This window comes from Alternaria arborescens (assembly GCF_004154835.1).
Source record: "Alternaria arborescens strain FERA 675 chromosome Unknown contig_6, whole genome shotgun sequence".
Lineage (NCBI taxonomy): Eukaryota > Fungi > Ascomycota > Dothideomycetes > Pleosporales > Pleosporaceae > Alternaria > Alternaria arborescens.
Genome location: NW_021167861.1, coordinates 417,186 through 444,705, shown reverse-complemented (window position 1 = coordinate 444,705; position 27,520 = coordinate 417,186). Strand labels below are relative to the sequence as shown.

Here is a 27,520-nt window from a genome sequence, read left to right as displayed (position 1 = left end):
GTGGTGTAGGGCCTCAATGCCAAGAGCATGGCAGTGTAGTGCCAATGAGTTCATACATCATGATAGAAAACACGTCTTTTCTTTGCATGTCCCTTGCCATAGCGTTTAGCTGATAGGAATTTGGCTTTTGTCAAAGTCAAAGCTGTAGCTACAGTGCCTCAGATGGCAGGAAACGCGAGATGTTAGTGTGCCCATAGTCTCGCAGAGACAAACTTACACCAGTGACAATTACAAATCGTAGACTTTACCTTGCGGTGAAGGTACCGATACGTGCGGTACCCTCATATAGGAAGAAGAAAAATATGTCAACGACAAGATCAGACCAATTAGTATCTCTATGTCAGTAAGTTGCACATCTAAGGGGTAGCATACCATCATCACTGCCGGTCGAGGACGTTCTATTTGAAAGATTTGCATTAATGACAAAGTTTCTAATGTACAGCTTCAGGAGCTTACTGACCTTTCATGTCCGCGACACACCTTGGGGAACCTTGCATTAACTGCCGATAGCCGTTCGCAATGTTGGCGACGGATATGCCCTTGAGGAATTGAGCACCTGGAGTCTACTGCAGACGAACACCAGCAGTACCCTTCTTCTTCGCCTGGTCATCGAAAGCATTGCCCAATCCACCACCTCCACTCCGGCTAGCTTCGAGCGAACTTTCAGCCATCCTCTTGTTTTCAGCAGCAATTTTATCAAGTTGCTTCTTCGTCTTCGTGTTTCCGCTGCCTTTGCCGTGGAACTGGTGACTGAGCTGCTTGAACGCTTCTTTCTGGTTCATATGTCGGCCGTGTTCATCGACATATTTGAGTTCGATATTGGGTGTGTACTCCTTGTTAAAGAGCTCAGCAAGACGGCGGCTCTCAACCATGTCGGCGCTTGTGTTGTTCTTGCGTGCCCACTCTTCACGTTCGCGGGGGGTCATGTTGTTCCAGCGAGCGGAGCCTCGTTCGCGTTCACGAGCAATCTTACGTTGGCGTTCTGCATCGGCTTCGGCCTTGAGCTTATCGGCAAGGAACTTCTGGCGGTCACGGTACATGGCGTTTTTGTCTCCGGCGTCGGTCTGTGTGACCAGGCCTCGTTGCTTGAGCAGGGCAAGTGTGGCACCCAGACCTTGATCGACAGTCTTCTCAGCCTCAAGACCCGTCTCAGTAATCTCAGTGGACCTAGCGCGAGAAACGCTGCGGTTGCGGGCCTCTTCCGCTTCGGCTGCTTCGGCGTATGATTGTCCCATGTCGATATCGCCGTCCTCATCAGCAACGGGGATATCGCCCGTAGACTTGGTGCCCTCCGAAATGTGGCTTGACTTCCTACGCTTCCGGCGGGCCTCCTCTTCGTCGGCGTCTCCAGCGGCACCTAGGTTTTGTACGAACTCGGTCGTTTCGTCGATGACAAGGGCACCGTCGCCGTCTTCAGTAGACTCCATAACGTCTGGCTGAGGTGTAGATGCTTCCTCACGCATTTGCCGTGCAAGGTCTTCTGGTCGCATCTTCTTGCGCTTCTTGAGGGCTTTCTGCCGCTGTGCTGCGAGATTTGCTTGAAGGTCATCGTCATCCACGAAAGACTCGTCAAAGACCTTCTTTTTCTTCTGTTGTGGTGCTGAAACTTCACCGCCGTCAAGATCCATGTCGTCGCCAGCTGCAGGTTCTTCCGTGGCCATAGCTGCTAGTTCGTCTTCGTCTTCGACGCGTTCTCTCTTGGACTTCTTGCTCTTCTTCTTCTTGGGCTTCTTCATCTTGACTTCTGAAATATCCATGTAGTCGTTGGTAGGCGCATCTTCTTTGAGTATGTCTAGACTGATAGCAACCTTCTTTGGCTTTGAAGCACCCGCAACCTCTGCTTGTACGTCTTCAACAGTTCTGCCCTTGCCGTCCAGTGTGAAAGCCTTGCCCTTCTTGCCCTCAATCTCTTCGTCGTATTGTGCCAGTATCGACTTTTGACCTGATTCATCCATGTCGTTGGGATCGTATGCGCGCTTCCGCTTTTTCGAATCGAGTCGCTCTTGTAGTCGCTCCTTTTCTCTCAGCGAAACCGCCTCTAGCTCGTCATCTTCTTCTCCATCGACTGCGGTGTCTTTGAGGACAAGAATCTGGTCCTCATCGTCAAACTGATCGACCTCGTGTCCGACTTTGACACCCGCAAGGTCTTTATCGGTATACTGCATGGCCTCGAGTGCCTGGCGCTCGCGCTCTTCAAGCTCCTTACGCATCTGTTCTTCCTTGGCGATCTTCTTCTGGCGCTTCTTGCTGCTCTTCAACCATGCCAAGTCGTCGTCGACATCAGCTTCATCTGCCAGCCCCTTGCCCTCAAGCTTCGCAAAGCGCGCCGCCTTTTCGCGCTCCTTCTTGATGGCGGCGGCGCGCTCCTCGCGTCTTATCTTAGCCAGTCTCTCCTCTTCTAGCTTTTTCCAATTATCCGAAGCGGCAGCCTCACGCGTCTCGATAGTGCTCGCAGGCTCTTCGTCCGAGTCGTCGCCATTTTGCGCTGCCTTGAAATCGAGACCTGATGACGATGCGGGCGCAGCGGGGGTACTTCCACCGGGAAGAGCGGAGAGACCCATAGACAGACGAATCTTGTTCGCCTCATCGATGGATAGATCCGCCATGATTGATGCGGTTGTGGTGTCGATGTCGCAACGTGAAGACGATGTGAGTTCGAATAAGAGCTGGTGGCGCCGGTAGTCCCTGGGTTTCAGTGCGCCTTTGAGCAGCCCAAAGAAGCAGTCGTCGCGAAGAGTGAAAGCACGTCTAGCCTTTCCCAAAAGGTGAAGTTCAGTGTTCGGTGCCTACTCGTGCACGACCTGCGGGCAACATCGCACCTCCGTCCATCTTTCCGCCAAGCCACTAGTTTGCTAGCGTGCCGACAATCAGCCGAGAGACATAAAAAAAGTTCGTCGCCCTCACCCATCTCTCTCACCACAACGACCTGTGTCAGCGTCTCCCGTCCACGTCCTTCGGGGGGTGTGATGGTTGAGATTCTGACAGTTCGTCCACCATGGAACTCTTTTTCTTTTGTAGAGCGTTTCGGACGACAGGTGGCGGAGAACAACTTTGGCAGCTTCCGGCAGCCTGAGCTCACCCTTCACGGGGTTTGAGCTCGGTGTATGGTTGTCTGTCAGGCAGACTGATTCCGTTTCCCTTTTGCTAGGCCGTCGGCCATTGATGCTTGGGACTAACCCAGTCGGCTACATGCCTTTTCGTGCAAATGACAGTTATTGCAACTGCGCGGCTTCACTGCGCTGGTAGATGCATGCCCTTTGATGCTTGACCACCTCGCACACGGGTCGCTATGAAAGCGCGACGAACGCGTTCACGCGTTTACAAGTAGCTGCATCGTTCGCGAAGTCATGTGCATGCACTTAGTCTGCAAGAGAGTGTTAGACGCAAATGCGGGTCTGACTGTTATCGCGAATTGAAAACTATTGGTTCGAGTTGTAAACGAGCACAGAGACTTGATCGCTAGACGTAGTCTCGTGTTGATGTCGTATGCATGTCATTCAATGTACATATGTTACAGAATCTCAGCTTCGAAGCCGCTGCATAATAGTCCAAGTACTAGTGAAAGTCCATATAGTCTTTCCACATGTTTCTCATACACAGACCACGCTTAGTTTGTAGCCGGTACCTCTCCCCTCGCCAACTTGAGCAGCTCAGCCTCTCTCCGCTCCTTCAATAACCTCTCCCTAACCTGCACTCTGTCCGCCTCAGACCGCTCCTTAAACTCTTCGATCTCTTTCATCTCAGCCAGCTCTTGTTCGGTTGGCTCGAGCTGCTGCGCGCCCGTCTTCTGTACTAGTGCCTCCAAGATCTCGCTTTCTGACTGATCTCTGATGTCAATTGTATATGTGGGCTTCGAGGTATCAGGCACGAGAGTATTGCGTGGGTTCGGCGTGCCGGACGGTGGTGAGGAGTCTGACTGTTGGGCTGTGGGCGAATTTGTGGAGCCAGTCGCGGGTTGGGTTTTGCTTGTGTGAACGTGAAGGAGTGAGGGGCCGTCGGGATCGTTGTGTCGTGCTATTTCGATCGGGATAGATGGGTTACGGTATTTCATCCGGGGCAGCATATTGCGCCAGAATTTCCTGTTCGTAGTGAGCACACTCTATCATCGAGTACTATCGCCAGCCTGACAAGATGGTCTCCGCCAGGAACACGGCTTTTCTCTCTTCCTTCGCAGCCAGTATAGAAGAAAAATATAGGCGTACCTTGCCCCTCTATGTCCTCCGTAAAGCTTTGTGTTGAACTCCATACTGATCTTCGACACCTCTTTTGGCAATATAAGTGCGCCTGGCCCACATCGTATCCATAATAACTGTTGTCGGTACAGTCAGCGTCGTGTGTTCTTCACGAACTTGAGAACAGATCCGGTGCGATCAACTTCTCCAGCGAAACTTTCGGAGGTGCTTGTGGGTGGCCGGTTGCACGTACCTTCTGTAATAGTTGTTAGCTATGCGCGGAAAGCAGACAATGCTTTCGGAAACCAACTACTTGCCTCGTGTAGTTTGCGCATGCGCTTCAGTATGTGCACCATGATTGCTATAATGTGATGTGGAATTGGGGTTGCGGAGTTCAAGAGATTCTTAGCGCATGGCCCGGTAGCGCGGTCGCATCTTGGCAGCTGCTGGCCGACCATGAGGTCTTTCGACCCTTCACTCTGGAAACAGTCAAGGTGGAATATGATATGACTGAACGCATTGCATTGCATTGAACGCCATCAAAGGTATCTGAGCTACATTATTCTGTCTTACACACATGTAAATCTCCAATCTCACTCTCTGAAGACGTCTACATTCCACTCCAGGACAAATCCAATTACAGGATCGTATATGTTGCATCGCTCTGGTGTGAGCGATACAGAACCGTGGACGACCTTCCCCTTCTTCTTCTCAAATGTTCTAGTCAGCACGAGGCCGGAGTATGCTAATCTACCGAGCGGGTTGTGCGTTCGCCGCGCGTGCCTCCGCGGGAGTTGGTCCCGCCATACGCTTGCTCCTACAATATGATCAGTATGTGGATTCTGTCTATGGAGTGGTTTGACTTACATGAAAGACCTGCTGAGGAAAGAGATGATGATCATAGGCATCCACGAGGGCATCTTGGAGAATCCCCAGGTAACGTATCCGTACGGAATGGCAAGGTTGTACTGCTGGAGCGCACCGTTGAAGGGGTGGAAGGGGCCCTCGTAAGGGGTGACCTTCTCAATGTCGTTGTCGACGATCAGCTTCTTGAAGGTCTCGGTGGTGGTGCTTGTGCGGTTCAAAGGCTGGTAGCGAACGGTAGGAACGGGCGCAGACTGGTCGGCCATGGGCTTAGGAACCTGGAAGTAGTAGAGCGCTGGTGCGCCGACGGACCATGCGTTGCAGAGAATGGGCTCGGCTTCGCAGTCAAGGTAAGCGAACTTGGGCGCATTGGTCTTTGCGGCCATGATGGGGAGAGAAGCCTGAGTCGGTGTCAGTGTATGCCATCCACATGTTCGCCTGCTACACGTACGTTCCATGCCTTGGTTGCGTTTCCACACAGACCGAAGCAGGTGGTGTTGCCACCAGTGGTGAAGATAAGCCAATCCTGGGTGGTAGGAGGGCTGGCAGTAGGATCAACCGTCAGGACCTCCTTCCAGTTCTCTAGGGTGATCGGGTACTGGATTGCTGCGGCGGCATTGGATGCTGCCTTGCTTGTTGCTGTGTCAACGGGCGCCGATGGCATGGAGGGGATGGATGCGGAGACGGCAGCAGTCGCCTTGTTGAAGAAGCCCTTCACCTTGTCGAGGAGAGGAACCTGCTCCTCAGCGACAGCAAGCGCTGGGAGAGCGAGAAGAATGCCTGATGAGAAGCGCATTGTGGTTGTGTGTGGGGAAAGGTGTGGTGTTGAACTGCGAAAGCTGCGGGCGGTATGCTTGCGCTCTTCTGCCTGATGATGCCACAGGGTCCAATTGGGGCGACGTTGAAGTAATGTGGGGGATGCAGCTCAACGTCAGAGGCAACCACTAACAATCGTGAATGAGTGGCAGAAGTGTAAACTGAACCCTCGGCGAAGAATGCAAGGAAGCTCCCAAGTCGAGACAGCTAATAATACGAGGAATAGGGATGAAGACTAACAACCGGGTGTCCTTTGCACGAGCTTGGCGGTCCAGAGCTCTGCCGCGAAATTGGGAAGCCTGGACCAACCGTTCGTAAACACCATTCACTCTGGCAGGCCCGATGTACACGCGTTCACTTCTCTGCCAACCAACGCGTTGTAAAGTAGACGCGCGCGAGTCTAGATGCACTTGCACAGATGCACGACACGTCTCGCGTTTGAAGAGGAAAATTCAACTATTTACAGACATTGCCTGTGCTATTTGATATCAGCACCGGGGCATTTCAGCTTGTTTCATCTCATTTCGCTTTCATCACCGTCAATCCTTCATCAGATCATCAAAGCTCCAACCTGGCTGCGCAATATGTGCCGCCAAAGTAAAGATAAGATCCTCGTCGCTTTCCGATTCGGAAAGCCGCTGAACAAGTGCATCTACTACCGCGTTAGTATGAGCCTACCACACGTAAGGATACATCAACGTACTATCGTCTCGCAATTTCCCAGAAACGTTGGCAATCATCGACCTTCTAGAGCCTGCAGTTAGTGAACTATCCTCAGAACCTCTTCGAGGTCCCCTTGTAGAAGTGTCAGTACCTGAGCCCGATCTCCTCGCCTGGAGAGCTTTCGCCAAGTTGTTTTGGAACGCTCTATTGGGTACTGGTTGTATATCGTCTTCGTCGTCCATAGAGATGCGAGTGCTCCATGCACTGTTTCCTCGAGATGGAGATTGGTTGTTCGCTTCCCTAGCTTGAACTCGCTCACGTTCCTCTACATCGTGACTGTGTGCCGTCTCTTCATACACTACCCTGCCGGATGTCGGGTTGTTATTACGATGTCTTTTTTCCGAGTCCGCTACTTTGCGCAATTCGAACCTACCCCCGTTAATTTCACAGAACAGAGCAGCCATCCTAGTATTGTTGGGTGGCCGCACTGCAGGTAGTGGAGAGGCTGGATGAGGAGGGGGAGGAGGTGGTGGTGATGGCAGTGGTGGAGTGGGAGGTACCGATTGCTGAGGAGTCGGCATCTGGATACTCTGCAAGGATACGGACGTGGATCGAGGGGAAGGCGATGCAGCTCGTGGTGTATGGGACATGACTGGTGAAGACGAAACTGAGGGATCCTCTGACCCGACTGCAGAAGGAAGCGTATCCGAATATGGGGGTATGACAGGTGATGAAGGTGTGTCTGGGTATGGCATTTCATTGTAATTTTCTGGTTGATCATCCTCTTCATATTCTGTCTCGTCGCCCTCTTCGTACCTTCCTGGCATCGGCGAACGTGGAGCTTGATCGTAATAGCTCGCTGCTGACCCAATCTCGGATTTACCATCTACACCTCTACCTGCCGGCTCTCGTTGTGATGAAACCTCATGCTCAAGCGTTTCCTCACGGATGGTCAGAGGCCGTTGGGGAAGTGAATGTTGCCAATGAGATGGTTCTGGAACAGGTGGAGCTGGACGGTTCGTAGGGGGATGTGATGACTCGTAGATAACAGGATGCGGCTGACGACGTGGAGCTCTAGCAGATGTGGGAGGCTGGAGACGTATCTCCGGAACTGGTGGTAGAGTAGAAATGTTGCGCTTGGGGCTATTAGTTACTGGGATTTGTAGTTCAACAGTCTTTGATCTTGCGCTTTGGTTACGGTAAGATTGTTTTGGATTCGGCTCTGAATTTAGCTTTGGCTTTGGCTTTGTCTCACCGGAGGCTGTCGTCTGGTCACTGTGGTACTGTGGTTGTCGTGGTACCGTGGGCTTCGGTTGAATCTGATGACTTTGGAGAGGTTTGACTGGTAAACTTCGAATCTTTGTTTGGTCAACGTCTTTTTCTCTCCTCCTATCATCATCTTTCCTTCTTTTGTGTTCCTCTTCTTCGCGCCGATGATGCTCCCACGCCTCCGTCTCAGCAGGCTTAGATTTCCCTTCATCGCCTCTGGGTTTCTCAGGATATCTCTCAACCCACCTGACTCTTTCTGGCTCACTTTTTCGTATCTTCTCCCTATCTCTCTTATGGCTAGTCGTTTGCGCATCACTGCTGACTTTTGTGACTCTCTTCTTCTTCCTCATCTCGTCTAGCGCTTTCTCGAGCTTACCTTTACTTCGATAACCAGCCTCATGCTCGGCTTTGATGTGCCTATAAGTGCTCATGAAATGGGTTCCAAAAGTATCTTTGCTTTTACGTTCAGGTAAGCTTCCGAATGGTGTACCGTCTGGTCCTCTTTGTCGCCGTGTTAGAGAGTAGGACGCACCAACGCGGCCTGAACGAATATCTGACTGCTTTTTATGTTCAAGATCACGCCGATGAGAGCTTGAGCGCTCTCTGGACTTTCTGTGGTGAGGTCTGCGGGGTGTGTGCGACCTCTTCCGGTCTGACTGCGATGTATCTCTGCGACCACGAGAATGAGATCGCACCCAGGAAAGCCCTTCTGGTGGTCTTTGCGCTGAGGAATATGGTGGTGGAACTCTACTTCCAGATGCTAGGCCATTCTCTCGCTCTGCTTTCAAGTCTCGCCATGAAGTTTGGTAGCCACTCGCAACACTGCCCCGGCGTTCTCCACCTCTAGGCGACAGTGTATCTGGCTTTCGATGCCCATGAAGCAACGTTTCTGCTAGTCCGGCACCGCCAGTCGTCTGATACTCTAGACTGTCATTTGGCAAGTTCTCGACAACGGGATCGAGAACACCATTGTCCTCATATCGTCGACGGGATCTTGGGCGTCGGTCCTGAGACCTGGATCTTTCGTAGTGCTTCCCACGCTCTTCATCTCGGCGTCTGTGTCGTGATCTTGAATGTCGATCATCTCGTGGACTACGATGGTGTCTCCCACGCTCTTCATGTCTTGATTTAGAGCAATGACGACGATGTCGGCGCTCACCACTCGATTCATGGCTACCTCCATGCCCATATTTCCTACTTTCTCCCATGTGCCTGTCCTTCCTATGTCTTTTATGATTTTCTCTCCCCCTTTCCTTTTTTTCTCCAGCCTCCTTTTCCTCTTTGTAGCTCCGATACAATTTTATTCCTTCCACCACGGCCTCAACAGCAAGTTTTAATGCAGGCTTCTCGTGGCTTACAGGGATCAGATCTTGTGCTTTTACTTGAGCTTGCTTGCGGTATCCTTCGTCCGCTGGCATCGGAATGGCTCAAGATGTGTGTGCGAAGACATGGTGGTTGGGTTGTAAATTGGATTGTGTATAGAAGAGATGTGAAGCGGCAGTTTGTGAATGTAGAAGCCACGAGGCGATCAAGTAGCAAGCGGACGGTTCTGCTGAGTTAGTGGAGTGGAAGATAGTCGAAGGGGGTGTTGGGTGCGCAAACACACTGGATATGTGAAGGTTATGAGTTGAACATGCAACGAGCGAACAGCTCCTTAATCGCAGATTCCGCGATTGAGTCTAGATACCCGTCCGGCATATACAATGTCTATATCACTCTGCATTGTTGTTGCAGTAGGAAAAGAGAGTCGCATCGTGGGAGGCATTGCGAACTACAGTGATATATTGCATTAGAACTATGACCGGACAGAAACGAGCAACTGTGAGATGGTTTGATGATATGGTGTCCTCGTGATGTCGTTGTGTGTCCTCAAGAAGCGCTTCCCAGACCCTTCGTCTTGATTTCTTCAAGAAGCGCTTTCATCGCTTCATCTCCATCTGCAGCCCTCTTCTCAAAAGCCTTCAAATTTTTCTCAAGCCACTTGTCGTCTTGCCCTGCAGAAGGTAGGAGGAATCCTTGCTCTGCGGCAGCAACAATACTCTCTGAGATACCGCAAAGATGCAGCGCTGTAGGGTCATCCAATCGTCCAGGCACATTTCCATCAACGTTATCGTTAGCGAAGTTCGGCCTAACCACCTTGTTCCATATTTCGGCGAGGTCTAGCACAAGCGTATTCATCTTGTCTCTGTATTCTGGTCCGCGTGTTCGCAGCATCCCAGTGATAGAGTTTGTTTCTTGCAATTTGCCGGCGATGTAGTGAGGTCGCGAAGGGTGGAAATGAACATTCACGAAGATAGAGGGCGCATTGAATGTTTGGCAGTGCAGCTTTGTGATGGCGATGGCGATGGCATCCTTCTGCGATGTTTGGAGCTCACAGTGGTGTTGAATTATGTATTGCGGCATCGTTCAAGTATAGATTAACGAGCTGAAAAGTATATGATAGGTTTAGATTTGGAGGATAGATTCGAGAGTAAACTAAATGTTGTTACCAGGACGTACTCGTGATGGGTCGACATGATGTGTTGGTCTGTACTTATACCACTTCAGCCTACCGGTATTCCCGTTTCCCCGCTTTCGCACGAGTAACCATCTCCTCATGTTATCGCTCAGTACAAGCGTTCCTCTTTCCTAGATCCACGTATTGTATGACACTTAGCGGCTCATAGACTTTGAACGCTTGCATTATGAGGTCATTTTCGGCGCAGATCGACAGCCTTTCATCCGTATGTTGCTAGCGATCAGTAAACAGGTCATGGCGTGCCTAGGCATATAGAATATAGCCGTTTTGTATCATCATCCACAACACAACAGAAGGACGGACCATGCTCCAGGTACCATACCTTGAGTAGGCACATACAAATCAGATAGGCTAGTAGGGTATCTCAATGTCATACTGTATACTAGATGTGGACCAATAAAACCAAACATAAGATTGTGGTGCTATCACTAGACTCACAAGAACCAACACTATTCTACTTGTCTTTTGCCACGTTAACACTGGTTTGCTAGTGGCGCTCACAGTTTGCTGTGGATATAATGGCTTAGTTCACAAGCTTCTCGCTTGTATCAGAATGAAATGCTTTGGGGGCACTACGATTGTATCTTGAGCTCTTCACCCATACTGTATGGGAAGAATCCCTCACCAGTCGCGTTCTTGAAGAAGAATTCCTTCACCGAGTCGAGCCTCTGGTCCTTAGGAAAGCGTAGCGCAACGGCATGTCTAAATTCTCTCGCCAGATGGCCCGCCATCTCCTTCTATTACTCTCCACCAACATTATTCTTGTCCAAAATTCAATCGTATTACCATCTCCTATGTCACACGTGTTCGTTTCTCGTACGCAGCCACTACTCCTTCTTCTTCGCTTCTCCCTTCTTCACCCGAACGCCGCTACCCCTGAAGTCGTTCGCGTCTAGTGCTTCGCTCTTGCCCAGGCCCAGATCTTCAGCTTCCTTCTCTAGCTGTTGTTTCTGCTTCTTGGCAGCGGCGTTGAGTAGGTATGGCCGTATGAGGAGGTATGCGCCGACGATAGCGATAATGCGGACCCAACGCTGAGCCGTCATCTCTTCGAAGGACTTGATGGAGTTGTTGACCAGGCGGTCCTTCCACTCGCCCACGTTGTCGAGTATGTAGTCCATCTTGAGTATGCGATGTGGGTGATTGCGATCGTAGAGTGCCTGTGGTGATGCGATTATGAGCTTGTGGGAACTGTGGTCGGAGAGGCTTCTAACGTCTATGTCGAGTATTGTGTGTGTGTAGGTGTGTTTGTGTGTATTTGCGCGTGGAAGGCGATGCCGGTGAAGAAAGTAATTGCGCGCAACAATAATAAATCACTCAAAGCGTGGACCGTCGCGTGGCAGAACCTGGGCGGTGACTTCCTTCCCGTTCATCACCGAGGCCCCGCTATCGGCCCGCCCTAGACGCGTCTGGTCGCGTCACTTCTCCAGTTGACGCCTACACGCGACTGACTGCACTTATTGAGCGACATGGCGTCAGATGATGGTGCCAAAGCAGAGCGCGAAGAGGTCAGAAGCCCATGTGCCAGGCTGTCAATAAGCATGTGCTGACAACACCCACAGCGACTCAAGTCAGCCCTGTGGTACTCCATCGGCCAGTTTGTTGACGAGAAGTCGTTGGAGAACGATCTCAATGCAACGCCACAGTTTATCGGTGCCCTAACTGAGCTTGTATACACTCAAATCGGTAAGATCGATCCGCCTCTTGACATGTCATTTAGCCCGAAAATGCTAACGTTACCCAGCAAACACAGCCCGCGATCTCGAGGTCTTCTCCAAGCACGCCGGTCGCAACACAATTAACCCTGACGACGTGTTGCTCCTCGGAAGACGTAATGAGCAATTACAAGGCCTGCTAGAGAGGGAGCTCGAGGACATCAGAGCAGCTGAGGGCAGGCGGGCTGACGGTCAGCCAGCAGCTCGCGCACAGCCAGCAGCACCCACAGCAGGGAAGAAGCGAGGAAGACCTGCGGGAACTGGAAAAGGCAAGGCGAAAGCTTGAGAATGCTGCAAGATTGAGCCCGGGGCTTATATGAACTATTGATGCATTGGGAGTTTTGGAGTTGTGGTATGATACCCTCAAGCAGGCCTAGACACGGCGCACTTTGCGCACATCTTACATACGTGGATAACAGTGAACGTCTGGAGAGCCTATAAATCATGCAGTTCTCATATCCTTTGAGTATGCCTGTAGTTGTTGAGCCTGCCCTCAGTGCGGCCAGCAAGGCACTGCGGCCAGACCCTGCACGCGAGGAAAGCGCCGGACCCAATCGTCCGTCAACAAGGCCGCGCTTCACAAACCCGTCAGATTCCCAAGCTACTTCTCACCACCACTGCATTCATCAAAATGCTCTACCTAGCAGTAGAAACAACGCGCAAGCTAACAAAAGCGATGAAACATCTGCATATCACTCCTTTAGGTTGATACAACTAGCTCTTCGTTCGTGGCCGCCACGCTGCTCCACTATGTGCATTGCCTCTGTCTTTCTCATCTGCATAAAGGAAATGCTGATACCCTCAAATTCCACGTCAATTCTTTGTAACAAGCATCGAGAGGCTGATCCTTTTTCTCACCATCTTTACACATTATCGAGTCATCTGCCTTTGCCATGGATGCTCAGAAGCGAGCACCGTCAGTAGACATGTCGTCAATTCCGCTGAAGGACATGCTTTCACCGGCTCCGTCGTATAGCTCTACATTCCTTTCGCATGTCATTCCTTTCACTCCTCAACACGACACTCTTGCTGGGACATCACAATGCGGCACATCAAATAACCCCTACTACCAACCCACCACGCCTGAGTCGCCATCCTCGATCCGTCACTCAAGCACCAGACCATCGTCAAAGAATGCGGAAGAAGCTCGTGTCAAGCCCGATTACCAGGACACAAACCATCCCCACTTTGCACGATCTGCTAGACCAGGCTTCCCAACCACACTTCCCGCACGAAGTCGAATGCCTCGGAAATGCATTCTTGTGCCGTGTATACTATTTGCTGTCTTCTTTCTCGTAACGATATGGTTCACCTCAATCTTGCTTGGCGCCTGGTTCTTATCCATCGTTCACACCACATCGCCGGCTCCTACAGTGCTGGAGATTCATCTCTTCATGGACGGAGAAGCCCCTCAGGGAAGCCTCTCTATATCCACAAACACCGTTGCCTTACCCACGAGTAATGTCACCCTTACTACAAAATCTCCGATCCCAACGGAACCGATAGGCCAAACACTGCCTGACATGAGCAAGGGCATGGACAGACTTTCTACGTCAAGCGAAAGACGCACTGTGCCAGCGCCTACGGGTTTTGCAACCATTACGAGAAGAGGACCATGAGGAAGACTTTTACGCCCATTGAAGCCGCCCCACTTCAGGCGCTGAGACAGCGCGTCATGGAGTGCAGCCTCATAAAAGGCAGCAGATTATAGATTTGTTTTGCAATATCAGCCGTTCGCGTGGTTCATACGCCTTTTCTAGCATATGTCGTTCGACTCCGTTCTCAAATTATCATCTTCCACATCCGGGTCGCCTTGTCCAATTTTTCCGGATATTGAAAAGCCTTCCAAGTACATCTACGAGGCTCGGAAGAGACAACACCGAATTTTTGAAGTTCGAAGTGACTCGCTGCAGGATCGTGCTCCCAGCGAACCGCTTCCAGAGACGTTTTGAAACATGCGGGTGCACATACGAAACGGCATAGCTAACCCAAAGCAGCCACTTTGGAAACGCTCGCTTCCTGATTTCTCCACCAACATGTCCACCCAATCTCGGATGGCACCTGTCGCATAAACAAGCATCGCGGACCATACCTAAGAAGAGCAAACTAGTCCTTCATCTAGATTTATTGCTGGCGTGTCGCTCCTTGGCATCTGTAAAGACGATGTCGTACCGTTCCCAGCGACTGGGATAGCGTGAACGGCTGTCAAGGAGGATTCCAGTCGGTTCGTCCTGATCTCCGGAAACCATTAATCTTGTTCCAGGCGCGTAAGTCAAGCAAAAGATCGGCATGGGATGAGTTTATAAGGTGCGGTTGTCCTTGCCATGTACACTTCATCATTCCAACGGGCCAGTCCTTTCTTTGAACACATTCGTTCCGGTTTTTACTACCACCTTCACTCTTTACCTTACATTCATTTTTCGTGATCAGGCATCACTAGCATACCTTTGCAAATCAAGTCATTGTACATATCACACCAACATAACACTTTCAAACTTCAAGATGTTCACCAAGGCCATTTTCACCAGCGCTCTCCTTTCCGCCGTCTCGGCTCACCAGAACATGCATCAGCTCTGGGTCAACGATGTTACTCCTGGTTACCAGGTCGGCATCCGGATGCCACCTTCCAACAGCCCCGTCACCGACGTAACCAGCGACGACATTGTCTGCAACGTCAATGGTGCCAAGGTCCCCTCCGGTGTTGAGACCGTTGCTGCCAACGAGGGTGACACCATCAAGGTTCAGTGGGACCAGTCCGGCCACCCAGGTCCCATCACCCACATGCTTTACGGACCCGTTGACGATGCTTCCCAGGCCACTGGTATCGGTGCCGGATGGTTCAAGATTGACGAGCTTGACAACGTTGACGGAAAGTGGGCGAACGAGATCATGGGCGCCAACAACATGACCCGCGAGTTTGCTCTCCCTACCGGTCTTGCCAGCGGCGAGTACCTGCTCCGTTCAGAGATGTTGGCCCTTCACGGCGCTCAGACTGTCGGTGGTGCGCAGTTCTACATTGCCTGTGCGCAGCTCAAGATTACTGGTACCGGTAAGGAGGGTGCTTGCGGACCTACCATTGAGCTTCCCGGTGCCTACAAGGCTGAGGACGACAACATCTACATCCCCAACGTCTACAACGGCTTCGACGTGACCACCTACAAGGCTCCTGGTGGCCCTGTCGCTTCATGCGGTGGTGCCGGTGCTGCTAAGCCATCTTCCCCTGCTGCCAACTCGACCGTCGCAGCTCCTACCTCTGCTGCCGCTGCGCCCACCTCTACCCTCGCCGCTGTCTCCTCTGTCGCTGCTGTTGCCGAGACCAGCTCCGCCGCTCTCCCTACCCTCGCCCCCGCCCGCCCCTCGATGAACGCTACCATCCCCAGCGCTTCTCCTGTTGCCCCTACCACCTTCGCCACTCTCCTCCGCCCTTCATCTGGCATCGCCGCCCCTACCGGTGCTGTTCCCTCCGGAACTGCTGGCGTTGCTAAGCTCTACTACCAGTGTGGTGGTGCTGGATACACCGGCCCTACCACCTGCGAGGGCACTGCCAAGTGCGTCGTACAAAACGACTTCTACTCTCAGTGCCTCAACAACTAGATGCAGCTCTTGAAAGGGGATGACTGGAGGATAATGGCGGAGAGATTTCGAAGACTATGATTGGGGATACCTTCTTGATGTTCATGTATATACCTTGACTTTGCAATTCTAGTCCATATTACTTTTGTTCAAACAAGCTCCCCTGCGTTACAAGTCGCATGACTGCATCTGCTTTTTCCCGCCCGTTCATGCTGACGCTGGAAGAAGATGACGCAACCGACCCTCAGCCGTTGCCCAGAAGGAAGGAGCTTGTCTGACTGTTGGCTGAATAGGAAGGAACAAAGAAGTCGCGCATCCCTTGCTTCTTGTACAATGACGGTAGGCCTGGCGGCTCCTGAAGACCACTTCCCAAACCAAGTCTTTGTTGTTTTTGAAGTCGAAGACGATCGCCTCGGATACCGAAAGTAGTGCCGAATGGTGATGGGGTGTGATAGGCGATGTAAGCCTGGATTCGCAGCGCGGGCGGAAGACCAGCAAGTGGCGGGCTTAGTGCGTGTTTCAGATTAACCTTATGTTTTGCAGGCCATGGTGGGCTGTTTGTGCAACCATGGCGGGCAAGTGAACAGCTGGCCTGGAATTTGCGGCTGCATACGCACGACCAGCATGCAGACGTCATGCGCAGTATCAGCATCCGCGATGCTACGGACTTCAGCGTCAATGCCGGCCAATTGCTGGTCATGGGCGGGGGTCCAAAGTAGGACGTGTCGTTGTGGGCTCCTCAGTGGCTTCCCCGATGTTCAAGGCCGCAGCCAGGGTCGTGCTCCACTTCTCTAATTCACCAACCCACGTCGCTGTCCCGCTCCTAATTCCCCATCACCTCCAACAACCACCGCTGCGCCCCCGACTGCTTCCTTGACACCCGCACGATACTACTTTTTAATCTCTATTTTGTACACCTGCCCAGACTAAAACCCGCGTCGCGTCGACTGCTCCTGCCTTTCAAGATACCGTCCCGCGACCCTCAGTAGCCTACACCGCCAACCCTTGCAAACATGGCGGACAAACCAGAAAGACCCACGAGCTCAGGCAGTTCTGGCTCTGATAGTGTAAGCCATACCCATGTTCCGTGGGAAATGCAGGCAGCCATTGCGGTGCAAGTTTGCTAATATGTATGCGGCGGTGTAGGACAGTTTCGAAGAAGCAGCTGAGATTACCCCTCGCCCAGACTCACAGTCCGAACGATCACAGTCACGGTCACGGTCCCTCCTACAACGAGAATCTTCGACTTCAACAGTGCAAGCAGCCAAACCAGCGGAGCCTGCTCCTGCAGTGCCAAAAGTACCCAAAGAGGAGAGCGACGACGACGATGATGACGACGATGACGATGACGAGGAGGAAGAAGACGATGAAGAGGAAAGCGACGAGTCGGACAATGAGCCTGAGCCAAAGGCTGTCGAGAAGCCTAGCGAAGACACACCGGCAGCCAAGTCACCACTCCTTACCGGGCACAGAGTGTCAGTCACATCGGACATGGACGACGTGTCTTTAGACAGCGGTGAGTACACCTACTGGGCTTGGAAGGAGAACTATGCGATGTGCGCGTGTAGGCTGGTTCATGCTTCCAGAGCAGGAGCCATCTGCACCCATTCACTGGCCCCACCTACATACGCGTCTGCATGCGTGAATGCATGTTGATCGCAAAACTGAAGCTGACGCTTAACAGAGGGCTCAAAAGCTGCCGGCATACTCCCCAAGCTACCACCACGAGATTCTCGAGATTCTACAAATTCCGCGAGCGGACTACAAGGCCTCTCTGGTAGAATGTCGCCCGTCAAATTCCCTCCGCCGCCCGCCCCACCTGCTGTACAAGAGAAACCCGCGCCAGCGCCAGCACCAACAACGACTAGAAAACTCACAGGTCCTTTTGCTTGGCTGTCAAGAAACAGCTCTAGCAAGAAACCTGAATCTCCACCGGCGGCTACGACAACTGCGGAGCGACGGAATACTGGGGCTTCTATTGCAACTATCGGCAGTAATCCAGAGCTCACCTTGAGCAGGATCGAAGATGAGGGCGATATGGGCTCTAAAAACAGAACAAGTCAGGGCAGCCTGCGAGACCGTTTCAAGATTCTGCGAATGAGGGAAGAAGCGGGCATAACACTCAGCGATGAGACAGGTATAGATGGTAGTCCAACCGTGGCGCTAGCATCGCCAGGTATCGGGCTCGGCATTGCTAGCCCTCCGCCCACATCTGGAGAAGAGCCAGGAAGTCCTCCAGCTCTTGTGAAACAGCCTACGATCAACCCGAAGTTGGCTCCAGGAACAGCATCTGGATTCGCCGCTGGTCCGGCGGGAGACATTGCCGAGCCTGTAGATTGGGACCTTTGGCAGTCAGTGGTCAACGAAGGCCCAGCAGCAATTGCACGCACCAGTTCCGAAGAATTGAACCGCGCCATCGCAAGTGGCATCCCTCAAGTCATTCGTGGTGTCATCTGGCAAGTGTTGGCGCAAAGTAAAAGCGAAGAACTGGAAAACATGTACAGGGAACTCGTAGCTCGTGGAACAGACAAAGAGTACATGAGCGTCAGCGCCAGCGCCAGAACGAGCACCCTCAGCATGGGAAACACTACTGGCAACGGAAAGGAATCAGTCGCTTCGTCTTCGTCTTCAGTGCACTCCGACTACTCGAGTCCGGCCACAACAGCTGCTAGTACCACCGCGCCATTGGGCTCGCCATCTCTCACATCGGAAAACGAAGATCCAATCAAGGCACAAGCAAGGCTTGCGGCAGAAAAGAAACAGAACGCCGCCACAATATCGAAACTGGAGAAGGTCATCAAGCGCGATCTGGGAGCGCGCACGAGCTACTCCAAGTACGTCATGGCAGCTGGGCTACAAGACGGTCTTTTCGGTATCTGCAAAGCATACGCTTTGTACGACGATGCTGTCGGTTACGCCCAAGGCATGAACTTCATCGCTATGCCTCTGCTCTTCAACGTAAGTTTCCATCTTCCTGATACTCATCGTCTGTAACTAACTTTGGCAGATGCCCGAGGAAGAGGCGTTTAGTCTCTTTGTGACACTGATGAACAAGTATGGCCTTCGCGACCTTTTCGTAGCCGACATGGCTGGACTTCACCTGCATCTGTACCAGTTTGAACGCCTATTGGAAGAGTTTGAACCCGCTCTCTACTGCCACCTCCGCCGGAGAGAGGTCAAGCCACAACTCTACGCCACTCAATGGTTCCTTACATTGTTCGCATATCGGTTCCCGCTACAACTCGTCTTGCGTATTTATGATCTCATACTCAGCGAGGGTCTTGAATCTGCGATCCTGAAGTTCGGTATTGTGCTCATGCAAAAGAACGCTGAAACATTGCTGGGTATGAAGGACATGTCGACACTGACAACATTCCTCAAGGAGCGATTGTTTGACGTGTACATCGACAAAGCTCCATCGGCTAATTCCATCCTTGAGAATGGCTTCTTTGGCTCGACTGCTGGCATCGACAAGGAGATCTATCGTGCTGATACTCTTGTGAAAGACGCCGTTTCTGTCAAGATCACGCCAGAAATGCTCAAGCAGTACACTGCAGAGTGGAAAGAACAGCAGCGCATAGAAAAGGATCGCGAGACCGAGCTCCACGGACTGAAAGATAAAGTCACACATCTGGAACAGAAGGTCCGATCATTGGAGCATCGCGCTGAGCAGTCGGATATGGAGCACGTTCAGGTCGCTTCTGAACTCATTAAAACCAAGGTCGAAAATGAGAATCTCGCTGACGAGAACGAGACGTTGAAGACAAAGGTCGAAGAGCTTCAGAAGATCGTCGACACCCAACCCGCAGAGGTCGAAGCAAGACTGAAGAACGAAATGGAGACTGTCATGCAAAAGAACATCGTTGTTCACAACGAGAACCGCAATCTGGAAGACTCGATGGCCGAGATGGAGAAAGAATTGGTTGATGTCAAGATGCAATGGGCTACAGTAAGTTCCAGTCTCCCGGTTGGTCTTATGTTGAGCACGGCTAACCAACCCTTCAGATTAACGAAGAGCACGAAGCACTCAAGCAAAAATGGAACAACATCTCACAGATGATGAAGTAAGCCCAATAGTGGGCTTATACTGCATCCAAGGCGTCGGGTTGACTTGCACATAGCACGCAGGCGCCGCCTCCCGTTGGGGATCAGATTTATTCTGTCGCGTCGATCGCCCTTTAATTCGCTTCTAATGTCTATATATACATCTGCTTTGCATAGGGACATCCTGCGCAGGGTTTTGTTGTGCATCTTGCTTCGGCATCGACAGTTTCGCGTCACTATCTATACCAGTGGCTTGCCAGGACGGACAAAGACACCTTCGGCTGGATACGACCAGAGTTTGAATAGCTTGCATGGCATGGGAGCAAGGTGTTTGGAATGGTGGTGATTGAATCGCATACGTCTATCTCTATAGACTCATGAAAAGGAGTTTCTCGCTGTGTTGTGTTGGCCTGTAGCATCTTATGGTGGGAATCGAGTTGGTTAGACCATCAATAAAAGAGTACGATGTGACGCAGTAGGTATTCTTACGTGGTGAGGTCATTGTCATCAGTAATGAACTCTTCGCCTTCTATCACTCTCTAATCTGCTGTCTTTCCCTTTTGCTGCGCAAGATGTCCCTCTATGCCCGATCAGGTAGCTGCAGTGAAGCACTAGCACTCGCTTATCTTATCGTGAACCCTGCAGAAAAAGTTACGCAACCCCACAGTCGTTTCTGCGACACATGTCAACAACAACTCAATCACATTTCAAGATGACTGAACAAGCAACAGAAGAAGATATCCTCCTCGCCAAGCGCATCATTTCGGCGGCGGAGCGTCACGATGTGCCAGCGTTGAACATTCTGCTCAAGGACGGATCGGCAAACGTGCAAGACCCCACAGCAACAGTATCAACATCACCACTTCACGCAGCAATTGCAGCTTGTGGCAAGGCCGAGGATGGGAAAGAAGCCAGTGATGCCGCGGTTCAAACGGTAGAAACACTTCTTCAAAATGGCGCCATCTGGAATGATCTCAACAAAGAGGACGAGACACCAGGATGCATCGCTCTCCGCTTGGGCCAAAAGAAGATCTACGAGATGATGGTTGAAGCCGGTGTACGTGCTGAAATCCTCTTCGCTCGACTAGAAGCGCTCGGCATGGGCGACAATGATGTAGAAGAAGAAGCCGATGAGGAAGAAGACACAGAGCAACCTGCCGCCAAGAAGCAAAAGGTCTCGGAAGAAGACGCCAAAGCCATCGAACAGGTTGTCGAGGAAAAGGTTCTTGACGATGTCTCTCTTGACAACAAGGCCTACCTTAGAAGTCAACTCCGCTACAAACCCGGCATTCTCCTTGACGAATCCGACAACGCTGTTATGATGGACTGGGAAACGCAAATTATGCAACGCCATGCCGAGACTCTGATCCCTAAGAAGGGTCTCCGTACTATGAATGTAGGCCACGGAATGGGTATCGTGGATACTGCTATTCTTACGCACGATCCTGCAGAGCACCACATCATCGAGGCGCATCCACAGGTACACCAGCGTCTCCGTGAGCAAGGCTGGTACGACAAGCCCAATGTCAAGATTCACGAGGGCCGGTGGCAAGATATCTTGCCTAAGCTGGTAGAGCAGGGCGTCGTGCTAGATGCCATCTATTACGACACTTTTGCTGAGGATTACAAGGCGCTCAAGGAGTTCTTCGCCGAATATGTGGTTGCGCTGCTGGCCAAGGATGGCAAGTTTGGTTGGTACAATGGACTAGGTGCTGATCGCCAGATTTGCTATGACGTTTACACAAAGGTATGTCGCTTCGCAGTTGGATATTCGATGGGAACTGTTCTAACGTTAGGACAGGTTGCTGAGATGGACCTCTACGAGGCGGGTTTCGATACCGAATGGGAGGAGATCAACGTACCATCTGGTCTGCATGGAAGTGATCAGTGGGAAGGGACCAGGAGGCCATACTGGACAATCGACATTTACAGGTTGCCTGTGAACACTTTCGTCAAGTGACGGCGACGTCGAAGAAGGAGGAGAGCATTGACTACTTGGCGATGTTACGCCTGATCGTCAAGGAGACACCAGTGATAATAGTGTCACTCTCACAATGTGGCAATGACGATCTATGCATTTATTTTTGCTAGCAGAATCTAGCTACAGCAATCGAAAATCATCAAATATTATAGAAACACTTCGTGGCAGACCGCCATAGAGGGCGAGTCTTGACCTCCACAACAGATATTCCAAGTCGAACGAATAAATCATCTTTAAACGCTATGACCTATATTCGCAGTACTTCTACAGATCTTCATCTTCAAACCTCACATCCAACACCTGACCGTCCCCTTTCTGTGCATGGAACGCGGCAATGACCCTTTCCGCATCATCCTTCATAGCAAATTGCAGTTCGACAACCAGCGGATCGCTGCTCCGAACAGTCCTTCCGAGTATGTCATGATCGCTGTGAGGGCGCATGATGGTTTCTACGTCCTCAATCGTGGTGCCAGAGATGAAACCACGAGCGACAATTGTGTGTGGTCCGTCTGTGGAGAAGCTAGCGGGCTGTCGGCGGGTATCGGTATCGATGCCTGTGATCAACGGGACTGTACGGCTGCCAGGTACCTGCTGGTCCTGGCTGAAAGAATTCGCTGCCAGTACGGGTTCTGCACGTTGATCTGTTCTCTCGCCGTTGCGATGTGCTGATGGGGTAGCAGTATCGAAGCCGGAAACTCCAGATTGGTCGTCTGTCAGTGTAGTTTCCTGAATGCCTTCTTCTTTGATGTCTGCATGATCGCCTTGTTGATTTTCCAAAAAGTTGGCGTGGCTCTCATCGTCGGAATGGTAGACCACAGGCACTGCACCGTCGTCGATTTCAGCACCATCTATCGTACCAATCTGAGCTGCTTCATTAGCAATGATAGGTACCTCCCCATCGATTTCATTAGGCCGGCCGCCTGTGAGTTCCCGATCGTCGCGCTGGTCATTTTCGGAGCCTTCATCATCATTGTCCTCCCAAGCGTCACCATCATCGCCAAAGTCTTCCTGTAGTGGAGGTGGAGGAGGGTGGGCAAACTGGTCGAACGTGATACCTTGGGTTTCGAACAACGTGATGCGGAACTGATCTAGAGCGTCTTCGCGAGGCCCGTGAGGAAGCTGGTTGACCAAAGCGCGCTGGTCGGGTGTCAGATGTTGCAGGACTTCCCACTCAGGATCTTCATCCTCATTATCTTCGTCTTCGCCTTCTTCATCGTCGTCTTCCTCGTCTTCTTCACGACGACGAATCATATCTTGACGGCGAGTAAGACCCTGTCGGTTGAGACCACTTTCTCGATGGTAACCGTCCTGGTTGTATCCTTCTTCATCGTAGACGGCGGGACCGTAGTGCGGGCAGCCGTGGAGACCGGGCCAATCCTTGCCGCAGATATAGCAGAACGAGCTACCGCACTCACAAGTGATGTGATTGCATGCCTCAGCCAACTCTACAGTCGCGCCACATACAAAGCACTCTTGATAACCTTTCTCATTGGCTGTCTGCCTGAACTTTTTCTCGTCCTCGGTTTGTTTGCACTCATGGTTTTGGGTACCGTCTACGAGCAAGGCTTTGCATTTTGCGCAAGTCAGCTTACCGCATTCTTCAGAATCGCAGATGGCGTAGGTAATCTTGGTCTCTTGGTCCTCCACGTGCGATTCGGGGTGTAAGAACTTTCCGCAGGCTGGGTTTGCGCAATAGACACGAAATCTGCTTAGTTCTTAGCCTGGATTTATCACGTAGGTATGTAGTAAACTTACTTTGCCAGAATTGAATACTCGCCCTGCTGCTTCATCTGATACGCCCACGCAATCTCGAACGATATATAGTCCTCGTAATCTTCCAGCATGAACATTGTTTCGCAGCACTGTGGCGGGAAAAGGCTCTCGTTGTTGGTCGCATTCTCAAAAAAGCTTCCGACATCGTCAGGGCAGACCCAATGGCGACCGCAGGGTGCTTCGAGAAGCAGCTCGCCTTCGCTCTCCTCAGTCCCGCAGATTACACAGCTCTTAGACATGGTGGCTGTTATTCAGATTGGAAGGCGTGTATTTCCAGTGATTAAAACGGATAGCAAGAGAAGAGATTGTCTTTTGTAAGACTGTGAGTGAGTTGAATGTTCGGTAGATCAAGCTCGGTACCGATGTAGAAGCACAGACGTGTGGGAGTTATGTAGGAAGAAGATAATTGGCGGTCTTGAGGCAGCTAGTGCTAGCTCGGGATATTCACTGTAAAGATAGAGTGTGAGGAGTGAGTGTTCATAGAGTAAGGTCCTACTCCTTAGCTTAGGACGCGGTGTCAAAGAGATCCTTGCGCGCTTGCCCACACGTGGAGACACAGTCGGTGACTGATTCACGTGAGAATACAGCAAACGAATTAGGGGAGAATTATCCACCCGTGATGTTGGAATTTTCCGTCACCTCCTGGTTTGAGAGTTAGAGGATTCGATCAGAGTGCGGATGGAAAGGGAAGGGGTGATTGAATTAAGATCAATGAAAAAGAAATTGAGATGTGAATCGGATCTTCAGGAGTCCTTGAGCGGTGCTTGAAGTTATGTGCTTTCTAGTCCGTACTTGAGATACCTATATCGGGCTGACCGCAGGCAGCCGTCGGCCGGACTTGATATTTAGCTCGGAAATCCATGTATGCAGCCTGGCTAGATCCACACATATATAGCAAGAGTACAGACTATCCAGGCAGACTTTGCATACGGAATGATGTGGAGTGAGCGCTCAAGGGCTAAGGCGATGAATGTGTGGTGAGGGAACTTTCGCGGCCTCATTCGAGAGTTCCAGGCAGCTTGACCGTGCACGGACGCACAACGAGCTTGGGGTTCTTGACTGCTGCCTCATTAATTCACCCACGCCACATCTGAATTTTGCGCAATGCTAAGGTCAAATAATGGGCGATAAAATGAGCGATGCATCGAAACTTCTAAATTGAGTTGGTCGCTCCAGTTGTTGATAATGGCTCGGCTTGGCAGAATCTAAAGATATTTGGCGAAATCTATTGTGAGCCTATATACATTCTTTAGTTAAAAGAAGTTCAAGGTAATATATTATATACACAAGAATATTGTAAAGCTACGCCTTCTTTCTAGGCACGGCACATGCGTCCATCTTTGCTAACGTTCCAAGCCTCGCTACCAACACCCTTGAGGATGTAGAATACATCCTGGGGGTCGTACTTCTTCTTGATAGTCTTCAGCTTGTTGTAGTTGTCTCCAAAAAATGTGCTCTGCCAGTTCGGCTGCTGGAAATCGGCCTCATTCAGGTATGAGCCACTGCCCGGCGTGATCTTTTCGATCTTGGGCATAAGCACATTGGTCATCTTCTGCTGGGCAGCCTCCATGTCGGCCCAAGGAGCAGTGGAGTCCCAGTTGGTAATAAGCTGCAGCTGAATCATAGCATTCCTCCATGCTGGTAGAACACCATTGTCGGCGGCTCCCTCAGGCTTCTGGTAGTTAGCTGAGCTACCAGCAAGCAAGACACCTTCGGCAGCAAGCTCCTGGTAAACCCTGACGAGTTCCGCAGTGTTATTCTCCACCACATCTCGGGGGATAAGACGGCCACCGAATTGATATCTGTTGACTTCATATGCTCCACGTGGGAGAGGACCCATGTAGCGATCGAAGTGGTCGCGGTAGGACAGCTCGCTGTAGACAATTGGGGGCGTAATGCCAAGATCTGTAAGAGCTTTGGCGTAAGGTGCGAGTACAACGTCCTTGACGTAGGCCGCTGTTGAGTCCCAAACTGTGACGGGCTTGATAACGATGTACTGAGTGCTGACCAGGAAGACTACCATGGCACCGGCATCGATCATGCCTGGTAGGAGCTCGATAAGCTTGGCAGTTGCTGCTGCGTATTTCTCGGGGGTGGTAGATGACGCTAGGAGTTGCATGGCAGCACCACCAACCTGCTTGGCTGGGTATGCTTTTACTGTCAACGAGAGGACGACGGCATATGTTCCACCACCACCGCCACTGAGAGCCCAGTACAAGTCAGTGTTCTCGGTTGCTGAGGCAGTGAGCATCTTGCCTTGAGCAGTGACGACCTACAAAGACATGGTTAGTGTTGCTCTTGGTTGCTTATAGAATAGAGCTTCTCACCTCATAAGACAAGGCCTGGTCCGCACCAAGGCCGAAGGCAGTGCTGAGAACGCTGTGGCCGCCACCTTGAGTGAAACCACCCGCCAGACCAACTGTAGCACATTCACCAGACACGACGGTCATGCCCTGCTTGTTTACTGCCTCAAGCAACTCGTTGCCCATGACACCGGCACCAACAGTAACCGATGGGCCAGTGTAGTGCTTATCCGACCAGTCACCGAAGGTGATGCTCTTCAGACTTTGCGTCCAGATGGCAAGAGCACCAGCTCCGGTAGACCGTCCCAAGAAATCATGCCCAGTGTTGCGAACGAGAACACGGATGTTCTTAGCTTTCGCAAACTCCAGGGCAGAGATGACATCCTCTGCTTTAGTGGCTTTGACAGAGTATGAAACATAGTTGCCAAGAGTGCAAGGGATGCTCCTATCGGAGAATGGATCGCAGCTCTGGTTGGCGAAGTACGATTGCATGATAGAGTGGGAGGACGGGGTGCTGCCAAGAGTTTTAGAGTTCTGTCCAAGCATGTGAACGGAGCTCTTGCACTTACTGCGTTAGAGGGTTCAGCCATTCTGCCTTCAATGCGTCGCAAGCATCGGCATCGTATGTCGGATCGTGACAAGGCGACCCGATAGGAACAGTAGCCACAAGCTTCCCGTTTACAGTCGAGTTCAAGGTCGACCATGCCTCAGTGGATGGCCAATCAGCATCACTTGGCAAACGGTAACACTGCTTGGCATCCCCGAGACGAGCGAGAAGTAGAGCCCCAAGGAGGGGTGCGTTGTCGACGAGTCTCATCTTGTCGTGAAAGTGCTCGATGGTAGTGATGGATACCAAGAGACTTGACCCGGGCCTCATATATACTCATTGCTCCCCTTACTATTCTCTTCGCATTGCCACGAACTATTCTTCTCATCTCGGAGACCATCTCAAAGAAGACGCCTTAGCCAACGTCTGCTTCCTCTTGTAGGATACAGCGCCGACAGAGTCCACTTGAGACACTGTGCCACACGCCCATAGCATTGCAAGGTGTAGCCTTGCACTGGGCTGGAAGCCGGCGAAAACCTCGAGCGGCAATCCATGGCCGCAGACGCGGTGATGCTACTGCAGGGCATAGTGGGTCAACACAGCAATGGGGGGATTCAACCGGGCGGCCTGAGGCTTAGAGTGGACCCTTAGCCATGGGTTCCTGAAAGGATTGGGAGGCGTGAAACTATAGGATTCGCATGTGAGCCGTAGGAATGCAGCGACAGGAACCGGACACGCGCGCGCATCTTGGCAAGCGTCTTGGTGCGTTCGGGATGAACGCTCGTTTCGGCAGCCGTGAAGCGAGCAGAACTGTCCAGGTGCGAACCAAACAACGATTGTTGCACTGATCAACTCCACGTGCTCACCCGCCTCCATTATTGCGCAATGCTTATCATGCCCTCCTTGGGTCACACTTTTCATGTCCAGCATTCTTCTTCGTTGACCGTGGATCTTGGACGCCTTAGATCGGGTTTTACAGTGGCTTTCGGTTGGCGTGTGTGGCGTTCACCAGCCCATGACACACCGGACCGCTCCCCACATACTGCTAGAACGGCTTGAACGCTACCATGACCCCTTTCTGGATGACATGCCGCCGATTTTAGCTGATGTAACTTCCGGCCGATTATGCGCCAGCGCTTCTTAACAAAGTTTGCGCTATCGAAATGCCATGGTCGGGTAGGCTTCTGCAGCCGGCAGTTCCTACCGATAGAGGTAGCAAGCTTGATAAAAACGACTCGCGGGTTTCAGTGTTGGACCTTGCAAGAGATGCACTATAAACCGCACG

The 27,520-nt window shown here is 51.6% G+C and overlaps 14 protein-coding genes across 14 annotated transcripts; 5 read left to right on the top strand and 9 right to left on the bottom strand.

Moving 5' to 3' along the window:
• Positions 1–563: 563 nt before the first annotated feature.
• AA0111_g3361 (hypothetical protein) lies at positions 564–2,606 on the bottom strand (the record flags this gene model as incomplete). The annotated part of the gene is made up of 1 exon (XM_028649237.1): positions 564–2,606. The coding sequence occupies one exon, from the start codon at positions 2,604–2,606 to the stop codon at positions 564–566; it is 2,043 nt and encodes a 680-aa protein (XP_028508715.1).
• A 1,001-nt stretch (positions 2,607–3,607) lies between these two features.
• On the bottom strand, positions 3,608–4,063 carry AA0111_g3360 (hypothetical protein; the record flags this gene model as incomplete). The annotated part of the gene is made up of 1 exon (XM_028649236.1): positions 3,608–4,063. One exon carries the CDS (start codon positions 4,061–4,063, stop codon positions 3,608–3,610), a length of 456 nt encoding a protein of 151 aa, XP_028508714.1.
• An 859-nt stretch (positions 4,064–4,922) lies between these two features.
• On the bottom strand, positions 4,923–5,832 carry AA0111_g3359 (hypothetical protein; the record flags this gene model as incomplete). Its single annotated transcript, XM_028649234.1, has 3 exons — positions 4,923–4,989; positions 5,040–5,437; positions 5,488–5,832. The coding sequence occupies 3 exons, from the start codon at positions 5,830–5,832 to the stop codon at positions 4,923–4,925; spliced, it is 810 nt and encodes a 269-aa protein (XP_028509015.1).
• A 559-nt stretch (positions 5,833–6,391) lies between these two features.
• AA0111_g3358 (hypothetical protein) lies at positions 6,392–8,215 on the bottom strand (the record flags this gene model as incomplete). The annotated part of the gene is made up of 2 exons (XM_028649233.1): positions 6,392–6,504; positions 6,556–8,215. 2 exons carry the CDS (start codon positions 8,213–8,215, stop codon positions 6,392–6,394), a joined length of 1,773 nt encoding a protein of 590 aa, XP_028509016.1.
• Positions 8,216–8,706: 491 nt separating this feature from the next.
• On the bottom strand, positions 8,707–8,973 carry AA0111_g3357 (hypothetical protein; the record flags this gene model as incomplete). Its single annotated transcript, XM_028649232.1, has 1 exon — positions 8,707–8,973. One exon carries the CDS (start codon positions 8,971–8,973, stop codon positions 8,707–8,709), a length of 267 nt encoding a protein of 88 aa, XP_028508942.1.
• A 680-nt stretch (positions 8,974–9,653) lies between these two features.
• On the bottom strand, positions 9,654–10,187 carry AA0111_g3356 (hypothetical protein; the record flags this gene model as incomplete). Its single annotated transcript, XM_028649231.1, has 1 exon — positions 9,654–10,187. One exon carries the CDS (start codon positions 10,185–10,187, stop codon positions 9,654–9,656), a length of 534 nt encoding a protein of 177 aa, XP_028508943.1.
• A 942-nt stretch (positions 10,188–11,129) lies between these two features.
• AA0111_g3355 (hypothetical protein) lies at positions 11,130–11,420 on the bottom strand (the record flags this gene model as incomplete). The annotated part of the gene is made up of 1 exon (XM_028649230.1): positions 11,130–11,420. The coding sequence occupies one exon, from the start codon at positions 11,418–11,420 to the stop codon at positions 11,130–11,132; it is 291 nt and encodes a 96-aa protein (XP_028508944.1).
• A 348-nt stretch (positions 11,421–11,768) lies between these two features.
• On the top strand, positions 11,769–12,300 carry AA0111_g3354 (hypothetical protein; the record flags this gene model as incomplete). The annotated part of the gene is made up of 3 exons (XM_028649229.1): positions 11,769–11,807; positions 11,862–11,985; positions 12,044–12,300. The coding sequence occupies 3 exons, from the start codon at positions 11,769–11,771 to the stop codon at positions 12,298–12,300; spliced, it is 420 nt and encodes a 139-aa protein (XP_028509039.1).
• Positions 12,301–12,907: 607 nt separating this feature from the next.
• AA0111_g3353 (hypothetical protein) lies at positions 12,908–13,633 on the top strand (the record flags this gene model as incomplete). The annotated part of the gene is made up of 1 exon (XM_028649228.1): positions 12,908–13,633. One exon carries the CDS (start codon positions 12,908–12,910, stop codon positions 13,631–13,633), a length of 726 nt encoding a protein of 241 aa, XP_028509011.1.
• An 883-nt stretch (positions 13,634–14,516) lies between these two features.
• Positions 14,517–15,608, top strand: AA0111_g3352 (hypothetical protein; the record flags this gene model as incomplete). Its single annotated transcript, XM_028649227.1, has 1 exon — positions 14,517–15,608. One exon carries the CDS (start codon positions 14,517–14,519, stop codon positions 15,606–15,608), a length of 1,092 nt encoding a protein of 363 aa, XP_028508947.1.
• Positions 15,609–16,600: 992 nt separating this feature from the next.
• Positions 16,601–19,655, top strand: AA0111_g3351 (hypothetical protein; the record flags this gene model as incomplete). The annotated part of the gene is made up of 5 exons (XM_028649226.1): positions 16,601–16,654; positions 16,734–17,103; positions 17,272–18,545; positions 18,595–19,536; positions 19,593–19,655. The coding sequence occupies 5 exons, from the start codon at positions 16,601–16,603 to the stop codon at positions 19,653–19,655; spliced, it is 2,703 nt and encodes a 900-aa protein (XP_028509012.1).
• A 688-nt stretch (positions 19,656–20,343) lies between these two features.
• Positions 20,344–21,591, top strand: AA0111_g3350 (Protein arginine N-methyltransferase 2; the record flags this gene model as incomplete). The annotated part of the gene is made up of 2 exons (XM_028649225.1): positions 20,344–21,378; positions 21,433–21,591. The coding sequence occupies 2 exons, from the start codon at positions 20,344–20,346 to the stop codon at positions 21,589–21,591; spliced, it is 1,194 nt and encodes a 397-aa protein (XP_028508949.1).
• Positions 21,592–21,876: 285 nt separating this feature from the next.
• AA0111_g3349 (hypothetical protein) lies at positions 21,877–23,624 on the bottom strand (the record flags this gene model as incomplete). The annotated part of the gene is made up of 2 exons (XM_028649223.1): positions 21,877–23,317; positions 23,368–23,624. 2 exons carry the CDS (start codon positions 23,622–23,624, stop codon positions 21,877–21,879), a joined length of 1,698 nt encoding a protein of 565 aa, XP_028509123.1.
• A 1,076-nt stretch (positions 23,625–24,700) lies between these two features.
• AA0111_g3348 (hypothetical protein) lies at positions 24,701–26,505 on the bottom strand (the record flags this gene model as incomplete). The annotated part of the gene is made up of 3 exons (XM_028649222.1): positions 24,701–25,657; positions 25,713–26,202; positions 26,258–26,505. 3 exons carry the CDS (start codon positions 26,503–26,505, stop codon positions 24,701–24,703), a joined length of 1,695 nt encoding a protein of 564 aa, XP_028508742.1.
• Positions 26,506–27,520: the final 1,015 nt, after the last annotated feature.